Source organism: Zootoca vivipara, chromosome 14, assembly GCF_965207765.1.
Source record: "Zootoca vivipara chromosome 14, rZooViv2.hap1.1, whole genome shotgun sequence".
Taxonomy (NCBI): domain Eukaryota; kingdom Metazoa; phylum Chordata; class Lepidosauria; order Squamata; family Lacertidae; genus Zootoca; species Zootoca vivipara.
The window spans coordinates 6,231,446-6,257,500 of record NC_142597.1 but is presented as its reverse complement, the minus strand read 5'-3'; the positions used below and the strand labels follow the sequence as shown (position 1 = coordinate 6,257,500).

General features: G+C 42.5%; 1 protein-coding gene across 1 annotated transcript in view; it reads left to right on the top strand.

The window, feature by feature from the left end:
* Positions 1-24,422, top strand: part of LRRTM4 (leucine rich repeat transmembrane neuronal 4) — a 412,227-nt gene extending 387,805 nt beyond the window's left edge. The window contains exon 4 of the mRNA XM_035139892.3: positions 23,809-24,422. Within this exon, the coding sequence (XP_034995783.3) occupies positions 23,809-24,030 (222 nt within the window). The 3' untranslated portion in view covers positions 24,031-24,422. The remainder of the gene's footprint in view (positions 1-23,808) is intronic.
* Positions 24,423-26,055: the final 1,633 nt, after the last annotated feature.

The window sequence follows — 26,055 nt, the reverse complement described above, 5'->3', positions numbered from 1 at the left end:
CATCATCTTGCCTCTCATTGTTCTGCCCTCTTCATTTCTATGCATGTTCTGGGATACCAGGGGGAGGGTAGCTGGTTGCAGCCAGAAGGGGAGACCCCCTGGCCTGCCTCATCTCTGTCTCCTGGCCCCTCTCCTCTCCTGCCTCTGAGTCTGGATGGCTCTCTGTCACAGCCTTTTCCTGCTCACCAAACCCCATTACCTCTTCAGCTTCCGACACCTCCTCCCAGTTTGCCCCCTCTTCTCCTTGCAACGACTCATTGTTGTCCCACCACCAATCCCCTGGCTCTGAGCCTTCTTCCCTTGGGGGTTCCCTAGCTGGTGCCTCCCACCACTCCTCTGCTTCTAGCCAACCCATGGCAGCAATAGACTTTATAGGGTGATGTAGGACTAGTTCGTAGCAAGAGATGGAGATGCAGTGAGGAAAATTTATGGTATCTAACTGAAGGCTGGGGGTGGATGTGTGGCAACTGCTCTTGTGAACATTTTTTTAAAAAATGGATGAGCTATTGCAAAACATGGTGAGTCATAGCTTCCCATGACTCATACACAAGTGCATTCCCTCATACATCTTGTAATATAAACTCTTATATTTATCATTTAGCTGTTCTCCAAATTATTTCCAATGTATCCACTTGGATCTTTAAGATGTCAGCTATTCTTTTTCCAGATGTGATGTAATCAGAGATAGAAACTGTTGTTTCCTGTATCTGTTAATTTTACTTTATTGGTCCACCATAAAAAAGTTCCTGTGTGAAGCACACAATTATTCTGCTGTCACAATAAACTAGATTGAGTTACCTCAGTTACACCCATGGGAAGTCCAGTGCTAGTCCTACCTGGTTGTAGACTCAGTGAACCTCATTGCCATGACTAACTAGCATTGCTTATAACCCAGTAGGCCCATCTCTGCCATCTTGAGGAATATCCCCACACTGGAATGGAGAGGTGGATGGGTTCTATTCTATGCCTGTCATCATGCTACCAAGGCCTTTCATTCATAAGCTTCTCTTTTTCTAAGCTACTGTAGAAATCTGTTCTCATTTTCTATGGTATGTGTGTAGGAGATGGAGTTGGCTACAATTTGCCTCATCTCCATATAAATGAGAACTTGAGATGAATTCATTGTCCGTCTGTATTTTGATGGGTGAGAACAATTAACCTGCTTTAGAGCAGAACGTGCTCAATGTTCATCGCACCCGACATGTGCCCCTCCTGGAGTGTAAGTGCCAGGTAGATATATTCAGTAGCGTGCACAGTGAGGTGAAGTGGCTAACAAAGTCAGGCTGAATTATTCCCCCATGTCAAAATATGCAAAATGTTCATCAATCCACCCCCATGCAGAGCTTGCTTGATTATTTGGGTATTGAAATGCATGGTAATCCTGTGAAACAATTTGGCTGCTAATTGGAGCAGCCTATTATATGTAATGTAGAAGGATATGCAGAAATAGCCTGTGCCCCCCACACACCGCTTTGTACAGAGCTCAAATCATTAAGATAAATTGGCTCCCTTAGATTTGCTATTAGTCTTCATGAACTCATCGCTACACCTATTTACTTGCCTTGTGCATTTAAATGCCTCCTTTTCTGGCATATGGGAGAAAATCCAGTACTTTCTGCTTGTCCCCGCTGCTTTCCAGCACATAGGGAAGATGCTGGGCAGGCCAAAGATTATTTGATTCCTTCTGTGGAGGGCAAAATAGTATTACCACCACTCCAACTCCACATACAGAAACCAGCCATTGTTGTTGTTGTTGTTGTTGTTTAGTCATCTTAGTTGTGTTCAACTCTCTGTGACCCCATGTACCAGATCATGCCTTGTAAACTCTCACTTTCTTCTCAAAGCTTTTTTATGTCCATGGAGTTTTCTTGGCAAAATACTGGAGTGGTTTGCCAGTTCCTTCTCCAGCCAAATCTTGCTTTGACACTAGGGTTGCCAGACTCAATAGAGGACAGGACTTCTGTACCTTTGATTGCCCTGCTCTCTTTTGAGTCTGGAAACCTTAAAGAGAAACCAGCAGACCCTTTGTTTAATTTCCAAGCAAAGGGTCTGCTGGTTTCTCTTTAAGGTTTCCAGACTCAAAAGAGAGCAGGGCAATCAAAGGCACAGAAGTCCTGTCCTCTATTGAGTCTGGCAACCCTATTTGACACTGGCTGCTGAGCGCCACAGACCAGCATAGCTTTCTCCTACAAAGCTTCACAAGGATTTCCAGCCCCCCATCACTTGCTGCCTGAAGCAGTTGTCTCGCTAAGGCTGGCCTAATGCTAAGGCTGGCCTTGGAGAAATGCGAGCAAGGCATCATTTTAAAGTCATATTTCACTTTCGGAAGCAATGAATACTCCTGTATTGCTGGGAATCACGAGTGGGGAAGAGTTGCTGCTGGGCTCAGGTCCTGTTTTCGGCCTTCCCATAACAGGGATAAATCTGATTGACATAGTACTGACTCCTAGGGGCAATGCAGTTTTGGCCCCCTGAAAATATTTTATGAGGGGGCCATGCCCTCTCAATATTCAGAGGACATTGCACAATGTCACATTAGTACCCCCCCCCCGATCCTCTGGAGAAGCTGGTGCCTCTACCGATTCACCAGTATGAGAACAAAATGGTGGACTAGAGGAGCCATTGGCTTGAGAGATCAAGCTCTTATTATGTTCTTTTTAGTCTTACTTGCCTTCTCCTCAGTTTAGGCCTACGGAGACACACCTACAATAGAAACAAATGCAGAAAAATTCAAAAATATATTCAGAGTGCAAAGAGAAATTTAGGACTTCCTTGGGTTTGATCTCTGACTGTCCCTCCCGCAACTGTCATAAGGCCTCTGAAGAATATATCAATTGCCTGACAGCTTCCTGTAGAACAAGAGGATAGCATCATCATGTGTCTTCAGACCATTCTTGATTTCATCCTTGATACAGCAGGAAGGACTTATTTTGCACTGTGGGTTAAACCACTGAGCCTAGGGCTTGCCGATCAGAAGGTCGGCGGTTCGAATCCCCACGACGGGGTGAGTTCCCATTGCTCAGTCTCAGCTCCTGCCAACCTAGCAGATTGAAAGCACGTCAAAGTGCAAATAGATAAATAGGTACCGCTACAGCGGGAAGGTAAACAGCATTTCCATGTGCTGCTCTGGTTTGCCAGAAGCGGCTTTGTTATGCTGGCCACATGACCTGGAAGCTGTACGCCAGCTCCCTCGGCCAATAACACAAGATGAGCGCCGCAACCACAGAGTTGGTCACGACTGGACCTAATGGTCAGGGGTCTCTTTACCTTTACCTTTAAGCAAAGAATATGAGTGTTTTGTGACATTGAGAGAGAAACCGCCATTTGAGTCAGAGAAACAAGCAGAGTGAGTCAGCTGGAAGATAGAAGGCATCTCTTTATTTCTAGGTTTGCATGTTTTTATCTCTGGAGATCTGGTGAGGAGCAGTAGGTTTGTTGTTCTATAAGTGCTGTTTTAGAAGCTGTTCTAGAAGTTGGTCAACTTATATATTGATAAATAAACCCAAATATCACAAAAGGTTGCAAGTCTTCAGTAATCTCCCTTCCAAAACATGCCAAACTTAGTGTTGCTACTGGAACATCTCATTGCTCTGGGAAGCAGAGAGTGTGTGGCACCATAGACTGGTGAGGGCCAGATCATCCCTAACCAAGCACATAAACTATGTTCCACCAACACAGAGGCTAAGAACTTTACCTTCATGAGTAATTGTTATCAATTTTCCCCAAGTCCAAGAAAGAAAGAAAGAAAGAAAGAAAGAAAGAAAGAAAGAAAGAAAGAAAGAAAGAAAGAAAGATGAGACAGGACAGTGGGTCAAAGACACACAACTTTATTACGATTTCAATCCACCTTTCTTGAGTTCTTGTTTTCTGCTATTGCTCTTACACTGTGGAATGCCCTTACCTGTGCTGTGCACAACAATTAGTTCATTCATGCATTTGTGAAAATTTATCTTTTTGCCCAGGCTTTCCCTGGCCGTAAGATGGTTTATGTGTTTGAATCTTCTGATTTTCTCTTCTGATTTGCTTTTATATGTTCTTCTGCCCCGCCCTTTATATTGCTGTGTTATTGGTTTCAGGATGTGCTTTTGTTCTTGTTTTAAATGGTTTAATGACATACTATTTTTTACATTGTATATGGCTTAGAAATGTTTGAAATAGTAAGCATTTCACAAATGTTTTAAAATAAAATAGCTAGATTTGTGAAGCCCATTTCTCTAGGCATTCACGCTTTACACATGAACATTGATGGAGGAGTATGTTGTACAGGAACATAAAAGATTGCCTTATACTGAATCAGAGCATTGGTCTATCTAGCGCAGTATTGACTACTACACAGACTGTCAGGGACTCTTCAGGATTTCAGGCAAGAGTCTGTTCCAACCCTACCTGAAGGTACCAGGGACTGAACTTGTTGCTTTTTGTGTGTAAAGTTGATCCTCTGTCACTGAGATACAGTCCTGTTTTCAGGCTACTCTGTGTGTTGTTGAATATGGGAAGTAGTGAAGAACACTTAAATAAGCTCATATTATTAACTCAACTGGAAATACGAAACACAGATCAGTGTTGATAATGCCCAAACAGATGTCAAAGAAAGTAAGAGAGAGAGAGAGAGAGAGAGAGAGAGAGAGAGAGAGAGAGAGAGAGAGAGAGAGAGAGAGAAACCTGTTTGTTGTACAAGAGTTCTCTCCTCATCTCCCTCTCCTTCTAAGAAAGCAAGTTTGAAGAATATTAGAGTAGCTGGAGACTGTTAGATTATGGCTGACTGGTTTGGAGATCGGTCAAGCATGCTGTCTCTTGTTGACGTGAGCTGCAGACATCTTCCCCTTAAGAGTTTTTTGTGCTTTCCACATGCAATTCATAGGGTAGTTTTGCTTTCCCCTGTAGGATACTTTCTGCCTAGTCCTGTTCACACTTAAAATTCATTGCAGCAAGCAAATGACAACAGCAGTATCTAGAAGCTACGGTACTTTGCACATACAATCATTAATGTATATTAGATCAAATATAAGACTGATGAGTATTTGTTTACTGTTTAATACTTGGTCACTTTTCATTTAGTTAGATGCCACTGCCCTCTACCAACTGCTCTCATTAACTATATCCTATAAATTGGGAAAATGGGTGATCCTGATTCTCTAGGCCTGGGAATTACCTTCAAGCTGAAAAAAAATCTCACTATGTATATTTTATTTACCTTTCTCTTCCCCTCCCTCCAAAGCATAGCTTATTAGTTGCAAGAAAATGCCCTAAAACCTTATTTCAGGCAATATTTAACAAAATGGCATTGTTTCAAACGGATGTAAAAAATCAAGAGGCAGCAGAGGGTCGTGAAAATGGTCACCTATTATCCATTTTAGTGATAGTTCACAAGACCTGTGAAAGAAACTTGACATGAGTCAACAGTGTGATGCAGCAGCTAAAAAAGCCAATGCAATTCTGGGCTGCATCAATAGGAGTATAGCATCTAGATCAAGGGAAGTAATAGTACTACTGTATTCTGCTCTGGTCAGACCTCACCTGGAGTACTGTGTCCAGTTCTGGGTACCACAGTTCAAGAAGAATACTGACAAGCTGGAATGTGTCCAGAGGAGGGCAACCAAAATGGTCAAAGGCCTGGAAACAATGCCTTATGAGGAATGGCTTTGGGAGCTGGGTATATTTAGCCTGGAGAAGAGAAGATTAAGGGGTGATATGATAGCCATGTTCAAATATATAAAAGGATGTCATATAGAGGAGGGAGAAAGGTTGTTTTCTGCTGCTCCAGAGAAGTGGACACAGAACAATGGATTCAAACTACAAGAAAGAAGATTCCACCTAAACATTAGGAAGAACTTCCTGACAGTAAGAGCTGTTTGGCAGTGGAATTTGCTGCCAAGGAGTGTGGTGGAGTCTCCTTCTTTGGAGGTCTTTAAGCAGAGGCTTGACAGCCATATGTCAGGAATGCTTTGATGGTGTTTCCTGCTTGGCAGGGGTTGGACTGGATGGCCCTTGTGGTCTCTTCCAACTCTATGATTCTATGATTCTAAGACTTAGATGGCCACCCATTCGGAGTGAAACAGGGATCCTTTCCAACCCTTGAGACTAAACTGCTTCATTGTCCTAGCTGTGGAGCTTCTGCAGAAGGTAGAGCAGCATAGACCTTCCTACACACCTTTGTGGTGTGTCCTGGGAATAGGTTAATGGCTGGACAGCCATTCCCCCAGTTTCTGCAGGCAGAGGTTTGGGTCACCCTAGAACTGCAGTTTCTTCAGTCTGAAGAAACTATTGCTCCTGCACCAATAGTGTCTCTCTTAAATAATGTGCCCTGAGTTCCACCCAGCCACTGTGGGCTCATCTACAATTACCTTTTGCCTTGTGCTTTCACAGGTTCACACTTTCCCGGTCTGTTTCTTAGTGTTCTGTCCCACTGCTTTCCCTATGAAAACCCACTCTTTAATGCTAAATCAGAACCAACAGCAATTCAGGTTTTCCACAGAATGCTGTTTGCTCTGATTCAGCTTTAAATAGCAAGTTTTCATGGGGAAAGTGCCAGGGCAGAAAAGGAAAAAAAACACCCAAACCCAGACCTGGAAAACTCAGACTGATGCCTACAAATGTAGAGCAAAGGTAGATGTGTCCTGTGTCTGTCTCTCTATTTTGCCATCAGGTCACTGCATTTCTTTATGCATTGTTCCTTGTTGTACCAATTCATCTTGATTCATGAGCTTGCATCTTTTAGGACAGAGGTTTTCAATCGTTTTGAGTCCACGGCTCCCTTGAGCAACTACATTCTTTCTGCAGTACCCTTGTGGGGCTCAGGAGCCAAGTTATGTCCCCCCTTTCCTGCAGAGCTGGCAGCCCCTCACCCTTTTTCAACAACCTCCTTTGTGGAATGTTCCCTGAGCCTCCTCTCCTCTCCCCTCTCCTTGGAAGTCCTCTGGGCAGCCACTGCTGCCCCCCCCCGATCTCTGAGCTGCCCACTCCAAAGAGAGATGCCTCCTCACACTGCCCTACAAGGGCCTGGGGCTTGTCTGTCCATTCCCAACAGCAAGGGCTGGAGGACTGGCTGGCTGCACTCGCTCACCCACTTGCTTCTTTACACCGAGGCCAACTCAGTTCCTGCAAACCAGCACCCTCTGGCCAGCCCCAGAGGCACCACTCACCTGCAGAGCTTATAGGCAGGGCTGCTGCAATAAACAGCTATGCAAGCCTTTTGGAGGCAGAGATGCAAGAGGGCATCAGAGGAGGGAGGGAAGGAAAGAAAGAAAGAGGTTTAGAGGCCAGTGTTGCCTGCGACACCCCTGACCATCATTCAAGGCACCCCAGGGGGCCACGGCACACTGGTTGAAAACCACTATTTTAGGACATTGCTTAAAGCACACAAGTGCATTTTCCTTTCATAACAGGTGGACTTGATCCTTTCAAAAAGAAAATCAGACCATAGTTGCAGTCATATGCACACCTTTTTAAACATGAAGCAAAAATGAGGAGTGGAAAATAAAGCATAAAATGTTATGGATGATGCCAAACTCATGAGCAGAGGAGGCAGCTGAATTTAGGTCAAATGTGGTAATTTCAAGTATCACTCTGAAAACACTGGTTGCAATATATTGAACCACATGCATAAACTATAGCAATCACTGCCACATTGTTTCCCAGAAAGAAGTCTGATGTGTTTTATAGCGATAGCAGGGACAAAAGTGGTCTGCGAGTAGGTGCGTGGAGGGAAGCTCTTATGGGGAACCCTAGTGGAGCACCGAAAACCTAGGGCAGCAGGTATTTTGTGACTAGTTGTTAAGAGGAAATTGCACAGTGTTCAATTGGATTCATTTTATTGCTCACTCCATCCCCCATGGCACCACCATTCCTTCTAATAGGAAATGCTGAGTGCCTAAAGGACTGAAGCTGGAACAGGGCCACTGAGAAACACAATGGTGGTACCAGCATGCCGAGGGGGGATCCCAAGGTAAACAAAAGGACAGCATACTGAACAAAAGCAAAATGGGACGCTCCACCTACAGCCTTGCCTCCAACAGGGTCAAGCATGCTTGGTGGCCTGGAGCAACTGGGGAATGTTGAGAATCACTGCAAAATAAAACTGAAGTACCTGCAAGGGGGGGGGAGGCAGCTGGGAGGTCGTACTTACTCCTTCCTACAATTTTGTTGAATTCCTACATACAATGTATGTCTAGACCCATCAGACTATTGTGTAAATTGCCGCTTGGCTCAAATTCAGATGTTGCACTTCTCTGAATGTTGTGTGACAGTCCCCAGCTATTGAAACATATTCAAATATACATTCATTTATTTGATAGATTTGTAGCTCACCCTTCCTCCAAAATGGAGCACAAGGTGGCTTAGAGCAATGATGATAAAATGCTGCCATCATAATAAAACAATTCTCAAAACCAACAAATCACATTTCTTCTTGTGCCATGCCTAGAAAGCATGGGGCTGAGTGGTTTCCCCACTCCTTCCCAAGGGAAAACCTGCTATTTAGCAGTAAAGGTGAAGGTAAAGGGACCCCTAACCATTAGGTCCAGTCATGTCCAACTCTGCGGTTGCGGTGCTCATCTTGTGTTATTGGCCGAGGGAGCTGGCGTACAGCTTCCAGGTCATGTTGCCAGCATGACTAAGCCGCTTTCTGGCGAACCAGAGCAGCACACGGAAATGCAGTAGAGCTGTACAAATGGCAATCTGGGGGGAAACCTGAATTGCCATTTGCTCTGATAGAGCACTAGAGAGCAGTTTTCCCCAGGCAAGGTAAAAGCTAAAGGACCCCTGGACAGTTAGATCCAGTCAAAGGTGACTGTAGGGCATAGCACTCCTCTCACTTCAGGCCAAGTGAACCAACGTTTGTCCACAGACATCTTTTCTGGGTCATGTGACCAGCATGACTAAACCGCTTCTGGAACAGTGGGACACCGTGTGCACGGAAATGCCGTTTACCTTTCCACCGCAGCAGTACCTATTTCTCTCCTCACACCGATATGCTTTCAAACTGCTAGGCTGGCAGAAGCTGGGACAGAGCAATGGGAGCTCACCCCATTATTTCAATATGCATTTTGAAAAGATTAAACAGGGCTGGTGGAGGAAATGAAAGAGAATGGAGTTTGGGATACAAATGTTTGAAAGTGGCCATCTCCTCTTCCCACCTAGACATTCCTTATCTTTGTTGTCAGTTCCTCTGCCCTGATTGTTAGTTATTTGAAGTTATATATGCTATATGATGTTAGCCACTCTGAGCCCAGCTCCTGCAGAGGAGGGCGGGGCACAATTATTATTATTATTATTATTATTATTATTATTATTATTATTAGTTTTCACATTTAAACAATATGAATGTAAAAAGTCATTGGAGTGGAATGGGATGCAATATAAATGAAATAGTGAAGGCATTTTATCTCCTTATGGAAGACACTCCTCCATTTGAAGAGCAGGCCCAGTTTAAAGACAGTGGGTTGCATCCAATGTACTGCTAGTCACTTAATAGTATGCTTGTTCTGCTGGTGAAAACTTTTACGCTGGTGTAATGTTCTTGTGCAAGAGAACGCTTAAGCAGGTTGCTAGTAACTTTCAGCTAGTACAACTGTTGTGTTGGCTTCCTCAATTCTGAGCTCACCTGCCTGCTAGCACAAGAGCACCAATGGACAGAGTGTTAGTGTATAAGAGTTTGTGCATGCAGAGAAAAGGACAAGAAAGGGTTAATTTAGGTGTGCTTGCCCTGCACCCAGAGCTGCTTAAGTGTGAGTCAGCAAATCTGTGAGAGTGAGTCAGAGAGTGACTTGGCACAACATAAAGTATAAATACCCTTGTGTTTGTAGCAAGCCTTGGCCCCCACATCCTGGCTCAAACCTAATCTGTGTTGGAATGCTGCAAGGAGGACATGTTGCTGGAAAGACCTTTTATTACTTTTGCTGTAAGCTGTCTGTTGGGCATTAACAACAGACTGAGGTGAGATTGCTTTATGCTACAACGGTATGTAACTGCTAAACTGAGAAAATGCATTATACTTTGGACTACCTTTCAGTAAAGGAAGTGACTTTTTCCCACACTGTCCAATGTTTTTCTTTACAACCACATTCTGGGTTTTCCATTTGCACAATCTGCTGGTGTGTTGTTTGGGCACTCTGCACATGCCCCAACACCATAGCTGCCAAGTTATCCCTTTTTTAAAGGGATTTTCCCTTGTGCTGAATAGGCTTCCTCGCGAGAAAATTGCCCATCAGCAGTGAGCACCTGGGCAGCAATTGGAAAAGGTGCACAGGTCACCAGGTGGCTTTCCCTCAAGAATAGTCTTCCCCACTATGACAAGTTGCTTGGTTGGCATCCATCTGCCTGAGGAGACAATGGAGGAGTGCATCTTTGGGATTGAAGTCAAACTGTTGGAAGGTTATAGCATCCACTGTGGCTGTAGAGACCAATAAGGGAGAGACTTGTTTTGTTGCAGCTGAGGCTGAGGAAGGTGTCTGGTAGTGTGATGTATTGCATTTTTTATTTGAGCCAGTGTGGTATAGTAGTTAGTGGGTTATACTAGGACATGGGAGACCAAGGTCCAAATCTCTACTCAACCATGAAACTTAACAGTTGGTCCTTTGGTTGAGAGGTGGTGACTGGCCCAACCTCAAAGGGTTGTTGTGGGGGATAAAATGAGGAGTGAGAGAACCAGGGTGAACCACCTGAAGATCCTTGGAGGAAAGGTAGAGTGGAAATGTAATGAATAAATAAACAACCTACTACATATTATTTCTATATTTTAATCTATACATACACTAATTTTATGCAAAACTCTATCTTCTTTTGTCCTACTTATTTGAGGTATGTACAAGTAAGTGGCCACTTAAAGGGGGGGATCTGTGCCATAATCATTCAGTGAAAATTGCACACTATAATAACCCTGATCAATATATCAAGATGACTCATGCCGCCGTCCCTTTTCAACGTTATAAATCTCATGCTGTTCTGATGTAAAGCAACAAAGTACACAGGCTCAAATATTCAGGGGGAATTCCCTTCTTTAGTTCCAGAATCAGAGCAGAGCTGGTGAAGAAAGGGGAAGAGTGAGATTAAGAGACCGTTAAATGCATTTTAATAAATTCATCTTATAAATACAGGGGTTGGGGAGGTGAAAGAGGTCACTGTTAATTTAGAATGCTGAATATGGAAACCTGTGAACAATCAAGAGTGTTTCCTCCTCCCCCCGCCCCCGACACACACACACACACACACACACACACACACACACACACTTGGAGGAGGAACAGCAGAAAGGTCAGTAGAAAGTCCTTGGAACCTATTTGTTAAAGCAGCCTTTGCTAGTGCTAAGGGGCATAGGAGATACACAGGTATTATATCAAGCACTAATTGGGGAGGGGGCTGGGGCATAACTTTGGGAGGGCAGGAGGGCACCATTTCCCTGCATCCTTCATGTTAACTATCTGTGGTTATTGGGGGGCATCAACTTGAAGCATGTCTAGGCATTTGGGAAAGTATCTGCTTTTACATCAGTAGTGAGGAACTTGTGGCCTTCCAGATGTTGTTGGACTCTCATGCAGCAATGGCCAATGGTCATGGTTGATGGGATCCATCAGCATCTGAAGGTCCACAGGTTCTCTATCCCTCAAGGGGCAATTAGTATAAAGAATCAAATGGCCTCTGTAGTCAAGTGAAAACCACTCCATTTATATGCTGTTAGCATGAGTCACGAGAGTTCTCATGCTCCAGGATCCTGTTCTAGAAATGTCTTTTCTAAGGGGGAAATGGATGTGGTAACAGTTTGTGGAGCACCTATGTGCATAGAGTAGTTCATGCATAAATGTGCCCTTGCAGGTGCTGTGCTCAATGATTCATGTGGTAAGAGGGCAGTGCCAGCAGCAAGGGCACTGGCACAGACCTGGCTCTTTCCTTCTCTATCTCCCCCACCACCTGAGAATTCTTAGGAGACCCTACAATTCTCAGAGTGGTTTACGAGTCAATTCCTCTTCCCAGGCAGTTCTGGGAACTGTAGCCCTGAGATGGGACTAGTGGGCCTCCTAACATCCTTAACAAACTATAGTTCCCAGGGTTTTTTGGGGGGGAAGCCATGACTCTTTAAAGTGGTATAGTGCTGTTTTACATGTGTAGTGCAAATGGAGTCATAGTAGGACAAATTATGAGTACCACATCTGTGGAATGTTCTTCCTTTGGAGAGGGCTAACACTGCTGCTGTTATCATTCTGGTGCCTAGTTAAGACTCACTCTTTTCCCCACGTATTTAAGCTTAGTAGGATGATTATGGTTTGATCTGTTCTGCAGTCTTTAATTGCCTTTTTTGTTTGTTTCCTTGTGTTTGTTTCATGTTTTGGTGGGTTATTTTTCTTTCATGTTCTGTACCTGCTGTGGTATCTGCATAGATGCAGATCAGGATTTATTAATGATGATACATTGGGATAAAGTCATGGGAAGACTGGAATGTAGACACCTTCTTTGTCACACACAAAATGAGCTACCCATGGAGAAGAAACTTTTTCTTTTTTCTTTTTAATGCCAAGTTGCTTGGCAATTTTTGGCTGTCATTCATTTGCTTGTGTGGGATAATGAAACATAAATACCTGGTATACTTTCGCTTCAAAGATAACAAAGCTGTAAATATTTCCCTGACCCCCTCCCAAATTTTCCTTCATGATCTTGCTTATAATGTTCTTGTTTTCTCTGCATTCTGTAAGTACATGCCCACCAGAATAAGTAATTTGTTCTATAGGAGAGAGATGGGGGGGGGGGAGGAAGGAAAGAGAGAGAAAATTGTTGTGAAATTTCCTTTGCCTGAAATTCTGGGCAGACTTACATTTATTTTCTGCTTGCTTGATCTCTGATATACAAAGTGTCCAGAGGACATGACTGTAAGTGGAAAAGTTTGTCCTTGATTTTTTAATATTGGTTCTGTTGTCAGTAAAAAATAAATGAATCCTAGGAAATTAGAGAAACTGTTGAAAAGATTGGCAATAGTCATTTAAAGGGATCTGTTTCTAGAAAACAGTAGTGTGGAATCTCTGGCTTGAGAGCATGATTAGGCCCACCAGACGTTCCCATTTGAACATGTAAGATGCCAGGTGTAGACACAACTTGCTGCCAAAAGTGGGCTTCGGAACCAGTCAGCTGATTTCCAGTTCCTGTTTAGACCTGTGAATTTGAAAGTGACACCAATCAAGGCACAGAACTTTGGAGGCATGAATGATTAGCAGATCAGTGACACTTGTACAGCACAGTGCCTTTGTAAGGGGCAGTCATCACGCTTGCTATAAAATAATACTGTGTATTTTGTGTTAAGATCTTAGATCTCTTTGTGCAAGTTGCTTACTGTTCATGGCATTACAAGGTACTCATCAAATACTCATTCCATTTTAAATGCTTAGCTAAAATGATTTCTGCATTTGAGAGCCACCTGGGCTTTTTTGAGATGATGTTTCCATGGTGGCAAGATATCAGCACATGAGAGGAGAGCAGCAGGCATCATCCTCCACATGTTTCGTCTGTGTGGAGGGTTGTTGTTGTTGTTGTTGTTGTTGTTGTTGTTGTTGTTTAGACTACCTTTCAGTAAAGGAAGTGACTTTTTCCCAAACTGTCCAATGTTTTTCTTTACACTCCAAATTCAATTCAATTCTTCAAATTCAATTCAATATAATTCAAATTCAATTCTTCGGCGATCAGCCTTCTTTATGGTCCAGCTGACTTGTGAGTTTATTCTGAAAGCTTCATCATATATGGAAATTAACTGACCTCTGTAAGAAGCAGAGACTTTTTCGCTGCAGCCCCAAAGCTGTTGGAAATCCTTCCCCAAGAATCTTCCTCCTTGGTTCTCTCATGCCTTCGATAGCTGAGTTATTAAGATATTTCTAATGACTATTCCCCCATCTGCTTTATTTGAAATAAGCAATATGAAATTTAGGGGGGGGGCAGGGTAGGCTCTGATGTTCTCTGCCACACCATCTTGGCTGTAATCACTAGACCAGACACCCCACTTTATTATTTTAGGCATATGACTTCTCTGCCAGTGTGGTGTACTGGTTAAGAGTGGTAGACTCATAATCTGGGGAACCGGGTTCGTGTCTCTGCTCCTCCACATGCAGCTGCTGGGTGACCTTGGGCTAGTCACACTTCTCTGAAGTCTCTCAGCCTCACTCACCTCACAGAATGCCCCGTTTCCCCTATTTTAAGACATAGTCATAAAATAAGCCATAGCAGAATTTTTAAGCATTCAAAGAATATAAGCCATACCCCAAAAATAAGACATAGTGATGGGCGCAGCAGCAATGCCGGCCACGGCAGGAGGAGGAGGAAAAAATAAGACACCCCCTGAAAATAAGCCATAGTGGTGTTGGTTTTTTAAAGGAAAAATAAATATAAGACGGTGTCTTATTTTCAGAGAAACATGGTGTTTGTTGTGGGGGAGGAAGGGAAAGGAGAATGTTAGCCACTTTGAGACTCCTTTGGGTAGTGATAAAGCGGGATATCAAATCCAAACTCCTCCTCCTCCTCCTCCTCCTCCTCCTCCTCCTCCTCCTCCTCCTCCTCTTCTTCTTCTTCTTCTTCTTCTTCTTCTTCTTCTTCTTCTTCTTCTTCTTCTTCCTTTTGAATCATGCTAATAGTTTTGTATAAATCCCCCAGCAACTCTCCATGAGTCATTTCCCCTACCATTTAAAACTGTGGGGTTGCCATCTCAGTGTGGGCACACAATGCTTACAAGTGCCAATGAGAGTGATATCTGCACATCAGTAAAAAGTTCTCCCCTTGTGGAATGGATTAATGTAATTCTCATTTGCAGCACCATACACATTGGTTTCTCCACAGATAGGTGCTAGCTAGGCAATTATACTCCTGTAATTCTGTCTGAACAGTGTCCCGCAGAGGCATTCAGGACAAGAAGAACACCCTTCTGTGTTCGCCATCATTATGTGCTTTACTGGGCTGACTCTTCCTATTCAATGGAGAAGACATGCCATGGAGAAAATTGTCACATGAAAGAAAGGGGTAGATAGGATACATTTCCTCCATTCTTGACTCAGTATAAAGAATATTGTGAAAGATGCTTCAGTATGCATTTTTCATTGGGACTCAAGCCCCCTCAGATCTGTCTTATCTCCAAAGAGTGAGGAGGGGTGTATCAATTAATAAACTTTATTTGCATAGCCGACAGCCATAGCAACAGAATACACGCAATATACAATTAAAAATAACATGGATAAAAGGATCAGTCATATGACTATGATTATCGTTTAAAAGGTAGCCCTTAATCTCATTGCACCCTTGATGAATCTGGCAACTTTTGTTGTTCTCATGTCATTTTGATCTGATAGAAGAAAGAACAATGTGGCCTCAGTTGGGCGGCCTTGAATAGTTAGAAGTGGTGGTGTAATGAGATCGAGCTGCAAGTCTTTGTAGAGGGGACATGACAGGAGGATGTGAGCCACTGTTTCCGTGTTGCCGATTCCACAGGGGCAGAGTCGTTTTTCCGCTGGAATCTTTTGAAATCTGCCCTCGAGTACGACGGAGGGCAACACATCCAATCTGGCTAAAGTAAAAGCACGTCTGAATTTTGAGATGGTTAATTTATACAGATAGCGTGACAGGGGTTCCAGCTGGGAGGGGGAAAAGAAGGCAAACCAAGGGCAGGATTTCTTTGTGATGGCCAGGTTGTTCTGTTGCTCAAGGTCCTTTAGGCGCTGTCCAATTAGCCTTTTTGCATTGGTATGGCCCATCATAAGGAGCTGATGTGGATGGAGTCCGCAGGAAATGAGTTTTTGGTGCACTAGTTTGGACCACACATTTTTATGAGAGTCCGGTAGCACTAGAGGCAGTAGGCCGGGCGGATTAAAATTTATGCGGAGCCAGTAATTCAGTGTTTTTTGCCAGGATCGGGTTTCAAGTGGGGGTGTATTTTTTTCAAGTTTGGGGCACAGTGCATTTCATGCTACATCTATGTCAATATTTTGCACACGAAAAATATTATTTTTATTAACTTAGTTTTTATTTAAAGACATTTATATGCCACCTTTCTGAACAAAAAAAATCCACTGCCAATATAGCATAATAAAATACTCCCATCCTTGAAGCTCCCAAAGAACAGTGAAATAACAAATTATACTTGCTTCATTATACTTACTTAACATCATTAAATCATCAGTAAAAATCTCTACAGCTGTATTGCCACCTGAAATGGACAGGTTTTCACAGCTTTCTGAAAATATTGGAGTTTGGTGAACTGCCAACTGCCAACAGGAAAGAAGTTCCAGGTGTGTGGAGCCACCACAGAAAAACAATCCTTTTATCCAGCCCAGTGCTATTTTTTCTAGAAAAAGGTGGCAGAACTCACCATGAGCACCTCTTTTGTTCTGTTATAATGGCAATGGTGCCCACTTGAGAGATGCCAGAACTGAATTCTGGTGAGTTCTGGCTGGGGGGGAAAGCCCTGATCCAGCCCATTTGCCGAAGTCTGCAATATGAGGTGCATGGTCCCAGTTCTCTTAGCATCACAACAATCCAACAGGTTTGACTGAGAGAGAGTGACTAGTAAGTTTGCTTGTGTTTTTTTATCATCATCATAACATCACCATCTGTGGTCAGTTTGGAAGTTGAAGCTGGGTTTTTCTATTTCTGGGTCTAACTAGGGATAGCTGAGGAGCTTGATCATTGCAAAAAAAGACCTGGTATTCACCTCCTGGGCAGAATCCAGGCAATTCAGAAATCCAATCTCACTTTGTGCCAGACTGAGTTGCTTCAACATTACTCCCTCAGTGTGGAAGTCCCTGTTTTCCCCATTGAATGTGTAGATAGGCAGAAGTTCTGGAAAAGAACAACACATTGCCTTTGAACCACAAGGTCTTTGAATAAGTTGTGGAAAGCCTAGGTAGTTATTTGCCATGAGTTATGACCAATACAATCAGCGGAGGGGCGTTATATCTTGGCAGCACAGGCTTGTGACTTTAAGAAATCATTTTAATTTTTTGCTCTCCATGTACAGGGCTCCTGCAGAACTTTTTTTAAAAAAAGCATTTAAAACCCTATAAGGGAGTCATTCATTTCTGAGTAGCCCTCTTGCATGCCATAAATTTTGAGCAGTTCTAATGAAAAGCCAATATTTAATACAAGACAAATACTTATTTCACTCATTCCCCAATGCCTTCATTTGTCACTGTGGCAGCAACATTATCAAATGTTCATATTAAATACTATGTGTATTTATTGTGAGTAATGGATGGATCAGGTTGCTATCTTTATGATCACTGCACAGAAAACATGAACAGTTCTAACTTCTCTGTCATTGTCATAATTCTTTCTTGACAGAAGTGGTGTGCTTTGGTTTCCAAATGCTATGTGGACATATATTTGAAAGGCCATCTCCAGCAAACAGCTGGCATTTGATGTAATAATCAGATAAAACAAACATGGCAGAATCTTTTCCTGTGGTTATTTATTAGGGGGGGGGGAGTTAACCCCATATTGCATCCCCTCAGATTGCAAGAGACATTTCCTATAAATACAGTGCAAATACTGTGTATATCTGGTTCACGCTAGTTTCTTACATAATCATGTGGCACAAATAATTTAAGGAACATCTGACCATTCAGTGAAATTCCTCGTGGTGAAGGCATCCCATGATTAGTTCACAAACATGAAGAACTGTTAACTCAAGGAAGGGAGTGTGGTGTAGGAGCTGAGGCGTTGGACATGACATAGGTGGAAAACGGTTTCTGAATCCCTTGCCTAGAGGGGAAAGTGTTGGCTCCTCACCATCTCTCAAGCCCAACTGACCTCACAGGTTTATGAGGCTGAAGATGGTTGGTAAACCATGAATGCATCAATGTCGGAACAGCAGTCTAAAAAGTAATATGCTCAGGTTCCTCATTAGGTTTGAGCAAAAATTGCTTGGTCTGCTTGATTTGAGCTTGCTTTTGTGGGTGGCAAAAACAACACTAACAAGAAAAAACCTTAAATTTTAGGTGATTTTCTGAACTCTTTTGCCCATTTTAGGTGTAATACTTAACTATGTTTATGTTAAAAAGCCAGTTTTGAGTTTTCAGTTTTGTTGTCATCAATCTATATACTATAATGTGTTATTCATATAAAGTGCTTAGATGTTTATCTTGATTAAGTGGTATACAAATTTTGTTAAATAAATAAAATATGAATTCTGTTTCCAGTTCTAAATAGAAGTCATTTCCAAATATGTCATTTTCAAATTAGCTACATTCATTGCAACTGGACTCTCCTTTTTATAATAAAATTGACCCTCAAATCTAAAACAAATTGCTTCAAATAGAATATCCAAGCTGCCTAGCAAAAATTCACAGGAGGGTCAATATATGTTCTCTGCTCTAAAATGTGTTCTATAATATATAAGCTCCTTCATGGAGAATATAACAGACATAAAGCATTATAATCTGTTGTAACAAGTTATGAGTGTCCCTCAACAGTATTCTACTGCAGTATTCTGCTGCTTTTACTAAGTGCTCTATTGAATATAAGAGACTGGATTTAACATAAAATTCTAAAAAAGAATTCAGGAAATAGAACTAAAGGTTCCAAGATGGGTATTCCTGGGAGAGGGAATTCTTCTTTGTGATTATTAATTAATTAATAATTTATATACTGCTCCTCACCCAGGGATCACAGGGTGGTTTACGGTATAAAAACACTGTTGCATATTCTCTAACCCTAACCATTGGGCGTGCTGACTGTGGTTCATGCCTTATAATTCAGCAGCATCTGAAGGGCTACCAGTCACCTGTTCCTGCTGTAGCCTCTACAGCAGGCATCCCCAAACTGCGGCCCTCCAGATGTTTTGGCCTACAACTCCCACAATCCCTAGCCAACAGGACCAGTGGTCAGGGATGATGGGGATTGTAGTCCAAAACACCTGGAGGGCCGAAGTTTGGGGATGCCTGCTCTACAGCCTCAGTTTTACTCTGAAATAGAAGATTTATGGGCCCAGGGAGTTGCCTTATGCTGTGTCAGGCTCCACCTGGGTATGATGGGGATTGAATTTGGGACCTTCCACATACAAAACAGATGCCCTGCCAATGAGTTATGTCCCTTTCCCTAAAGTAATTTTGGTTCCTAAATTCCGCCTACCAGATACCTAAATTTTTAATCCCTCCATCTGAGGTTTATGCAAATATCCTCAGGAAATGAATATTTCTTTCAAGTATCCAATCATTAAGGCTATAACATTGACATCATTCAGCAGCAAGAACTACAGAGGTGAAGACTTCACAAGTTAATGCCAGCTAATTAATCCAGCCCATTAGACCCAAACTCTCCATGAACATTTGAAGTGCTTTTCTAATGGAACAAGCTCCTCAGTTAATAAAGTAAAGCTTGCTTCAGAGGAACGGATAGCACATCTGCTGATTTATTTCCCTATCTGAACCAGGTTCCCTCCATTTGACAATACATAAGCATGTAGGAAGAAATCAGACTGTTCTGCTTGATTATTTAAATGTATTTTTTAAGGGGGGCAAGCTGACACTCTTGTCTGTCTCTATCAGTGACATGAAAAAATATTTTCAAATTAAGTTACATTCGCTCCACCACATTAAATAAATGAGCCATATATTTAACTGGATATTATTAGATGTGATGAAAACTATGGGCATATAATTTGTTTAGAAGAGACTAAATGCAGATAATATGAATAACAATATTGTACCTCATTTTTTAAAAAACAACAACACAGATTTATTTTTTTAATATGTATACAGATACCAGATCAAGAAAAACAAGTTAAGAAAACACCAAGAACAACAGAAGGCTCCCCTTGTGTTGCCACCATTCCTTGAAGTGTGCAACTCAGCTTACTCTTATGAGAAGCCTTATATAGCAAACACAATTGCTTCTGCAGTGTCAATATTTCCACAGACCAACATGTGGAGGGTGAACGACTGGCACCTCCATACAGTGGTGTTGCATTGTTTGCTGTTGCCTGGGGCATGCTTGCACCAGACCGGGGCATGGTGCAGAGCAGGCATCCCCAAACTTCGGCCCTCCAGATGTTTTGGACTACAATTCCCATCTTCCCCGACCACTGGTCCTGTTAGCTAGGGATCATGGGAGTTGTAGGCCAAAACATCTGGAGGGCCACAGTTTGGGGATGCCTGGTGCAGAGGGTATACAGAACTCACCATGCCAGTCCAGCCCTCGCTGCTGCTGCTGCTAGCACTAGGCAGGGGCATGGGGGGGGGTTCACTTTCATATGTTAGGTAACATGTGGCCCTCCAGATGTTTGGGACTACAATTCGCATCATCCCTGACCACTGGTCCTGTTAGCTAGGGATTATGGGAATTGTAGTCCAAAACATCTGGAGGGCTGGAGTTTGCCTGTGACAGGAAGCCATCTTATACAGAGTCAGACTGTTGGTCCATCTAGCACAATATTGTCTGCACAGACTGGCAGCAGCTCCCTAGGGCAGGCATCCCCAAACTTCAGCCCTCCAGATGTTTTGGACTACAATTCCCATCATCCCTGACCACTGGTCCTCTTAGCTAGGGATCATGGGAGTTGTAGGCCAAAACATCTGGAGGGCCGTAGTTTGGGGATGCCTGCCCTAGGGTTCCAGAGAGGAACCTTCCTACGACATCCATACAATGTGTGTTGCAGGGGTGTGTGTGTGTGTGTGTTAATGAATGAGATAGAAAAATGGAAAACTCTTTAACCAGGGAAACAACTTTTAGGAACTTAGGGGACAGGCTTCCTTTTTAAAAAATAAACATTTTTATTAGATTTTCCAATTTAAATATCTAATCCATTTTCCAATTATACAAATTATAGAGAAGGCCTAGTCCTCTTGTAATGCTGCAGTTCTTTTCCATGTAGTCCAGATCTTATTCCATAATCTATTATTATTGTCATTCTTCTTTTTTTCCAAATCACTGAGTCCTTCCGGCAAGCAAATTTAATCAAACCATATTTGATTCTGTGTGAATTTATGCTATAATTCCCTTTTGTAAATTTAGCACTGTTTCCTTTCACACTGGCATCCTACCAAGTCCGTCCATAAATTCACAGGTCCTCTTCACAGCTGGCAACCACGATCCTCAAACAATCCCAGTAAATCAGATATTAAAGCCTCTGTGATGATTTTCTCCAAGCCTCTCTCACAGTAGCCTTTCCAGGGGAGGTTTTGCCAGGCCACAACCGTATACACAAATCTAATGATGTTATTTATGGCTCCCTCTCCCTTTGACTGCTGTTACAGCCGGCTCTGTCTCTAAGATGGCGGAGGCTGTTTTTATAACTGCGTCATATCTCAGAAATTTCTTGACAGCTTTCCAACTGCTAACTGATGTCCATAAATTTAGGGAATCTTTAACCACATTCCAAGCAAGTCCCAAATTACAAACTTTAATTATTTATATTTTCAATTCACACAGTCTATATATTTAATAACCATATTATCTCAATAAATTCCCAATGTTCCAATTTCGCTTGCTTTATGAATGCTATATACAGCTCTTCCGGAGGGAGGTTTGTTAAGTAGATAATAAAACACAATTATAGAGTTCCAGCCTCCCCCCCCCCCTTCTGTTCCGTCGTATACCTTCTTGGTCTGATGAAAGACATTCCTCAGTATCTTTTGTTTTCTCAGTGGCTGTGCTTTGCAGAATAAATCTCCTCCTTTGTCTGAAGCATGCCCACGACTCATATCTAATTTCTCTCTTGAGTCATGGAGCCTGAAATCGCTCGTAAAATCAGCGTCCAGGAGATCCAGACTCCCATGGGGGCTTTCCATCCAGTGCCCCCAGCCCCTCCTTCCTTCCAAAGTCAAAGCTGGTGGTGGGCATCTGTGGATGAGACTGCATCTTCCTGAACCCCCCAGGAAGATTTCGGGAGGATGCGTACTCCCATTACAGCCTCATAAATTACCCTGTGGGGGTCAGAGAGATGGTATTTTCAGCCATCTTCTACGGCGCCCGGGTGGAAGTTTCCCTTAGGGGACAGATTTCCAAACAGCCTTAGTTGGAGAAATATTTCTTTTTGTCTGTCCGCTTCACTGGACCCCAAGTATTATGGGAGAGGAAGGGAAATTTATGAATCTCCACTTTGGACGATACCTTCTAGTGGAAATATTTTTCTGATAAGGTAGCAGGGCATACCGTGAACTCTTAGGGTTCCTCTCTGTTCTATGGCACAGAGTTTTTCTAACTTTTTTGCCTTCCCAGCAGGAAATAAGTAGCTCTTAAAACTTCCAAACCTCATTTTGAACTAGTTTTCTCTCTTCCTACTGAAAAGCAACCTTGATCAGAGAAGCAAAACATCCCAGGCTAGAGCTGAGGGGACAGTTTGGAAAAGTACTGAAAATATGGTTGAGAGGGTAATGGCGTTTGTGGGCCGTTTAGAGATAATGCTGTAATTCAGAAGCTTTTAACTCCTGTTTGGAGAAAAGAAACAAAGCCCTGATGTGCACTGGACCCCATCTGGTTAATGTCCTGTACTATTACTGTAAAACAAACAAACAAACAAACAAACTCACACAAAAACAGCCCACCAGGGTCTCAATCTCTAAACACAAAACAATGGTTTATAGTATCATAAAGAGCCTACTTTAAAGCTTGAGGGTGGAAGCTTTGTATAAACTGGTGGGAAGCCCATTGCCTTTGAGGGGTTTTATTTCAGTATTTATCTTGGCCATCCTATCAATTCTTCCAGAATGCATTGACTGTTGCCTCTCTGCCATTCAACCATTGTGTAAAATTATGACATTTCAAGCTGAAGAAGTCCTAGTATAAAATTCTAGGAGTCTTCCTTACCCCCCAATGGAGACAGGAAAGGGTAACTAAGACTTTGAAGATAGTAAGTTATTTTATTCATATTTGTTGCCTCATAAAAGTCACTTTATTTTGCTTCAAGGTCATCTGTACATTGTCAATTTAAGATAATTGCTTACATACTATTCTCTTTCTCATTCTGACTTTTTGGGTCCGCATGTGTGCCAGTGTAGACTCAGCCTTGTGTTATCCCCATGGTTCTCTGGACTGGGGTCAGTATTCAATTTGTGTGTGTGCGCACACTTGAGGTACACCTTAAGAAAATACAGAAGCACCAACTTCTGACTTACTCCAATTTTACACAAATTAGTCCTCTGTCTCCTAGTCTTTCAGTGTGTATGTGTGGGGTGGGGGGGTGGGGTGGGTAAGATTTGTTCCTTTAGTTCTTGCTATTGGATAAATGCCTTAAAACATTTTATTCTACTGTATTTCATTATGCATATTTGGTTTTCAGTGACTGACAAGCTTTATGGTATTTTATATATTTGAAAATCACTTAGATATTTTGTTTGTAGAAAGTGATGAATAAATGCTAATAATAATGTCACAAGCCTTCTCTGGCTTTCTATGCCACAGCTAGGGATGTCATAGAATCCCATAAAAAAATAAAATGGGAGCAGAAATTCCCACATATTACATGTTCACCAGGAATAGAAATTGCAAAAGCAGGCAGTATTTGCTATTCTTTTTTTTAAGTCACAAATGATTCCTAAATAGTTATTCTCTCCATTGTTTTTGATGTTTCCCTTCCATTGAAATGTATTTAAATTGATTATATCGTTAATTATGTTAGTTTAAGCCAAAGCAGATAGTGAAACAAATAATGCAGGTTTTAGTGGAGGCAGAACTGGAGCACAATAGAAACAGTGATGAATGTGATGAACACAGGTTAAGACAGAAATTGCTGCCTCCTTAGATCCCCAGCTCCATCCCATATCGTCTTTTCATTGCTAAAAGAAAAAAGAAAAATACATGTTATTCTGCAATGATGCTGACATGCCTGTTTTTCCCCTCTGTCTCTCTCTCTAGGTCCCTCACCATATGAAAACCTTGCCCTATTACAGCTACGACCAACCGGTGATTGGATATTGCCAGGCCCACAAACCCCTCCATGTAAATAAGGGATATGACACAATCTCCCGGGACCAGGCTGAAGCCACCAACTTGGAGTTGAGTCGAGACCACAGCTTCATTGCTACAATTGCACGTTCGGCTGCTCCAGCTATTTACATTGAGAGAATACCAAACTGATGGAATGTCTTTCCTGAGAATCAAGAGCGGGTGTGTATGGGAGGCTTCTTTTTTCTGGGGAGGGGGGAACCTTCGAGTGAAGAGGAACAAGGAGCAAGGAGAAGAAGACAACTCACCATTCCAGTTACAAATGTTTTGATGCAAACAACAGGAAAGGGGAACAAAATAAATAAATAAATAAATGACACGTTGCTTGAGGACTGCCATATAAGGAAATTCAATCTAGTGACACTATAGTACCGACTGGAGAACTTCAGAATTTCCTTTGGCTTTAAACTGTCGAACTTCTTGGTGTACATATCAAAGAAAGATTGCTGAGTTCTTATATAAAAATGTGAGCGAGCGAGCGAGAGAATTAGATTTCACTCTAGCAACATAAAGGGATGGATTAAAAGTTCTGTTTGTATATTTGATTTTTCTATACTGCACGGTTCCTTCAAAGGAGAACCAGAGGTACCAATATGGGTTGGGACGGGGGAGAACATAGAATGGAATATGAGATATTGTTTATTGTTTATTACTCTTAGAAGTAACAGAAGGTTTCTTTATTTTTCCATTTAGGGTGGGAGGGAGGGGAATAAACCAAACTGAGTCCCGTTTTCCTTTTCTTTTTTTCCCCTTGCGGGAGTGAAAGGTCAGTGTCATAATTTCATATTCTAAACATGGTTATGTTGAACCAAATGGACACTGACAATTCCTGAAAAAAGAACCAAGAGGCAAAAACAGACAAACCTCGGGGTGCATGTACATTTAAAACACATGCTGTACATTATAGGGAAAAGGGTGACTTTTAATTTTTTCCTATCTTGATTGTGCTTCATTGTTGACACTACAATTATGTTTCGGGCTCTATAAAAAAAGAAAGAAAGAGGGAGCAGTTACTGATGACATGAGAGCTCACACTTGAACAGGACAGCTGTGCTGAATGCAAGGGGAGAAGGGGACTTTGGGTATGGAAATATTCATTATATACCTGGAAATTGGGGGGGGGTGGCTGAAAATTTGATGGCTGATGTGATTTAAGAAACAAACAAATGGGAGGATGTGTAACACTGTTTGATTTATTTTTAATTAATCTGATCAGTTAGCTTTTGTGTAGTTTTTATCAATGAAATGACAAAAAAGTGGTGGGGGGAATAAACATAATATTTTGTGGTTGGGAAGCCACAGCTAAATGAATGATTCAGTGTTTTCTTTAGCTGTTTTATATTGTGACTTCTACAGTCTCTTGAGACGATACAAAGATTTGGCCAGATGGAAAAAAAAATGTAATGATCTTTCAAGATCCGTGGGCAGAATCTGGCCAAGGGTGGCGGCAGCTATTATTATTGTTATTGTTATCATTGCTCTACCTCTCTTTCAAATCAGAACCAGTGAAGGCAGTGAAGGTCCTGTGTGAGTGCCTGGAGGCGGTTGGAGGATGGATGGCGGCTAACAGATTGAGGTTGAATCCTGACAAGACAGAAGTACTGTTCGTGGGGGAGAGGAGGCGAGCAGGTGTGGAGGATTCCCTGGTTCTGAATGGGGTAACTGTGCCCCTGAAGGACCAGGTGCGCAGCCTGGGAGTCATTTTGGACTCACAGCTGTCCATGGAGGCGCAGGTCAATTCTGTGTCCAGGGCAGCTGTCTATCAGTTCCATCTGGTACGCAGGCTGAGACCCTACCTGCCTGCAGACTGTCTAGCCAGAGTGGTGCATGCTCTAGTTATCTCCCGCTTGGACTACTGCAATGCGCTCTACATGGGGCTACCTTTGAAGGTGACTTGGAAACTACAACTAATCCAGAATGTGGCAGCTAGACTGGTGACTGGGAGCGGCCGCCAAGACCACATAACACTGGTCTTGAAAGATCTACATTGGCTCCCAGTACGTTTCCGAGCACAATTCAAAGTGTTGGTGCTGACCTTTAAAGCCCTAAATGGCCTCGGTCCAGTATACCTGAAGGAGCGTCTCCACCTCCATCATTCTGCCCGGACACTGAGGTCCAGCACCGAGGGCCTTCTGGCAGTTCCCTCGTTGTGAGATG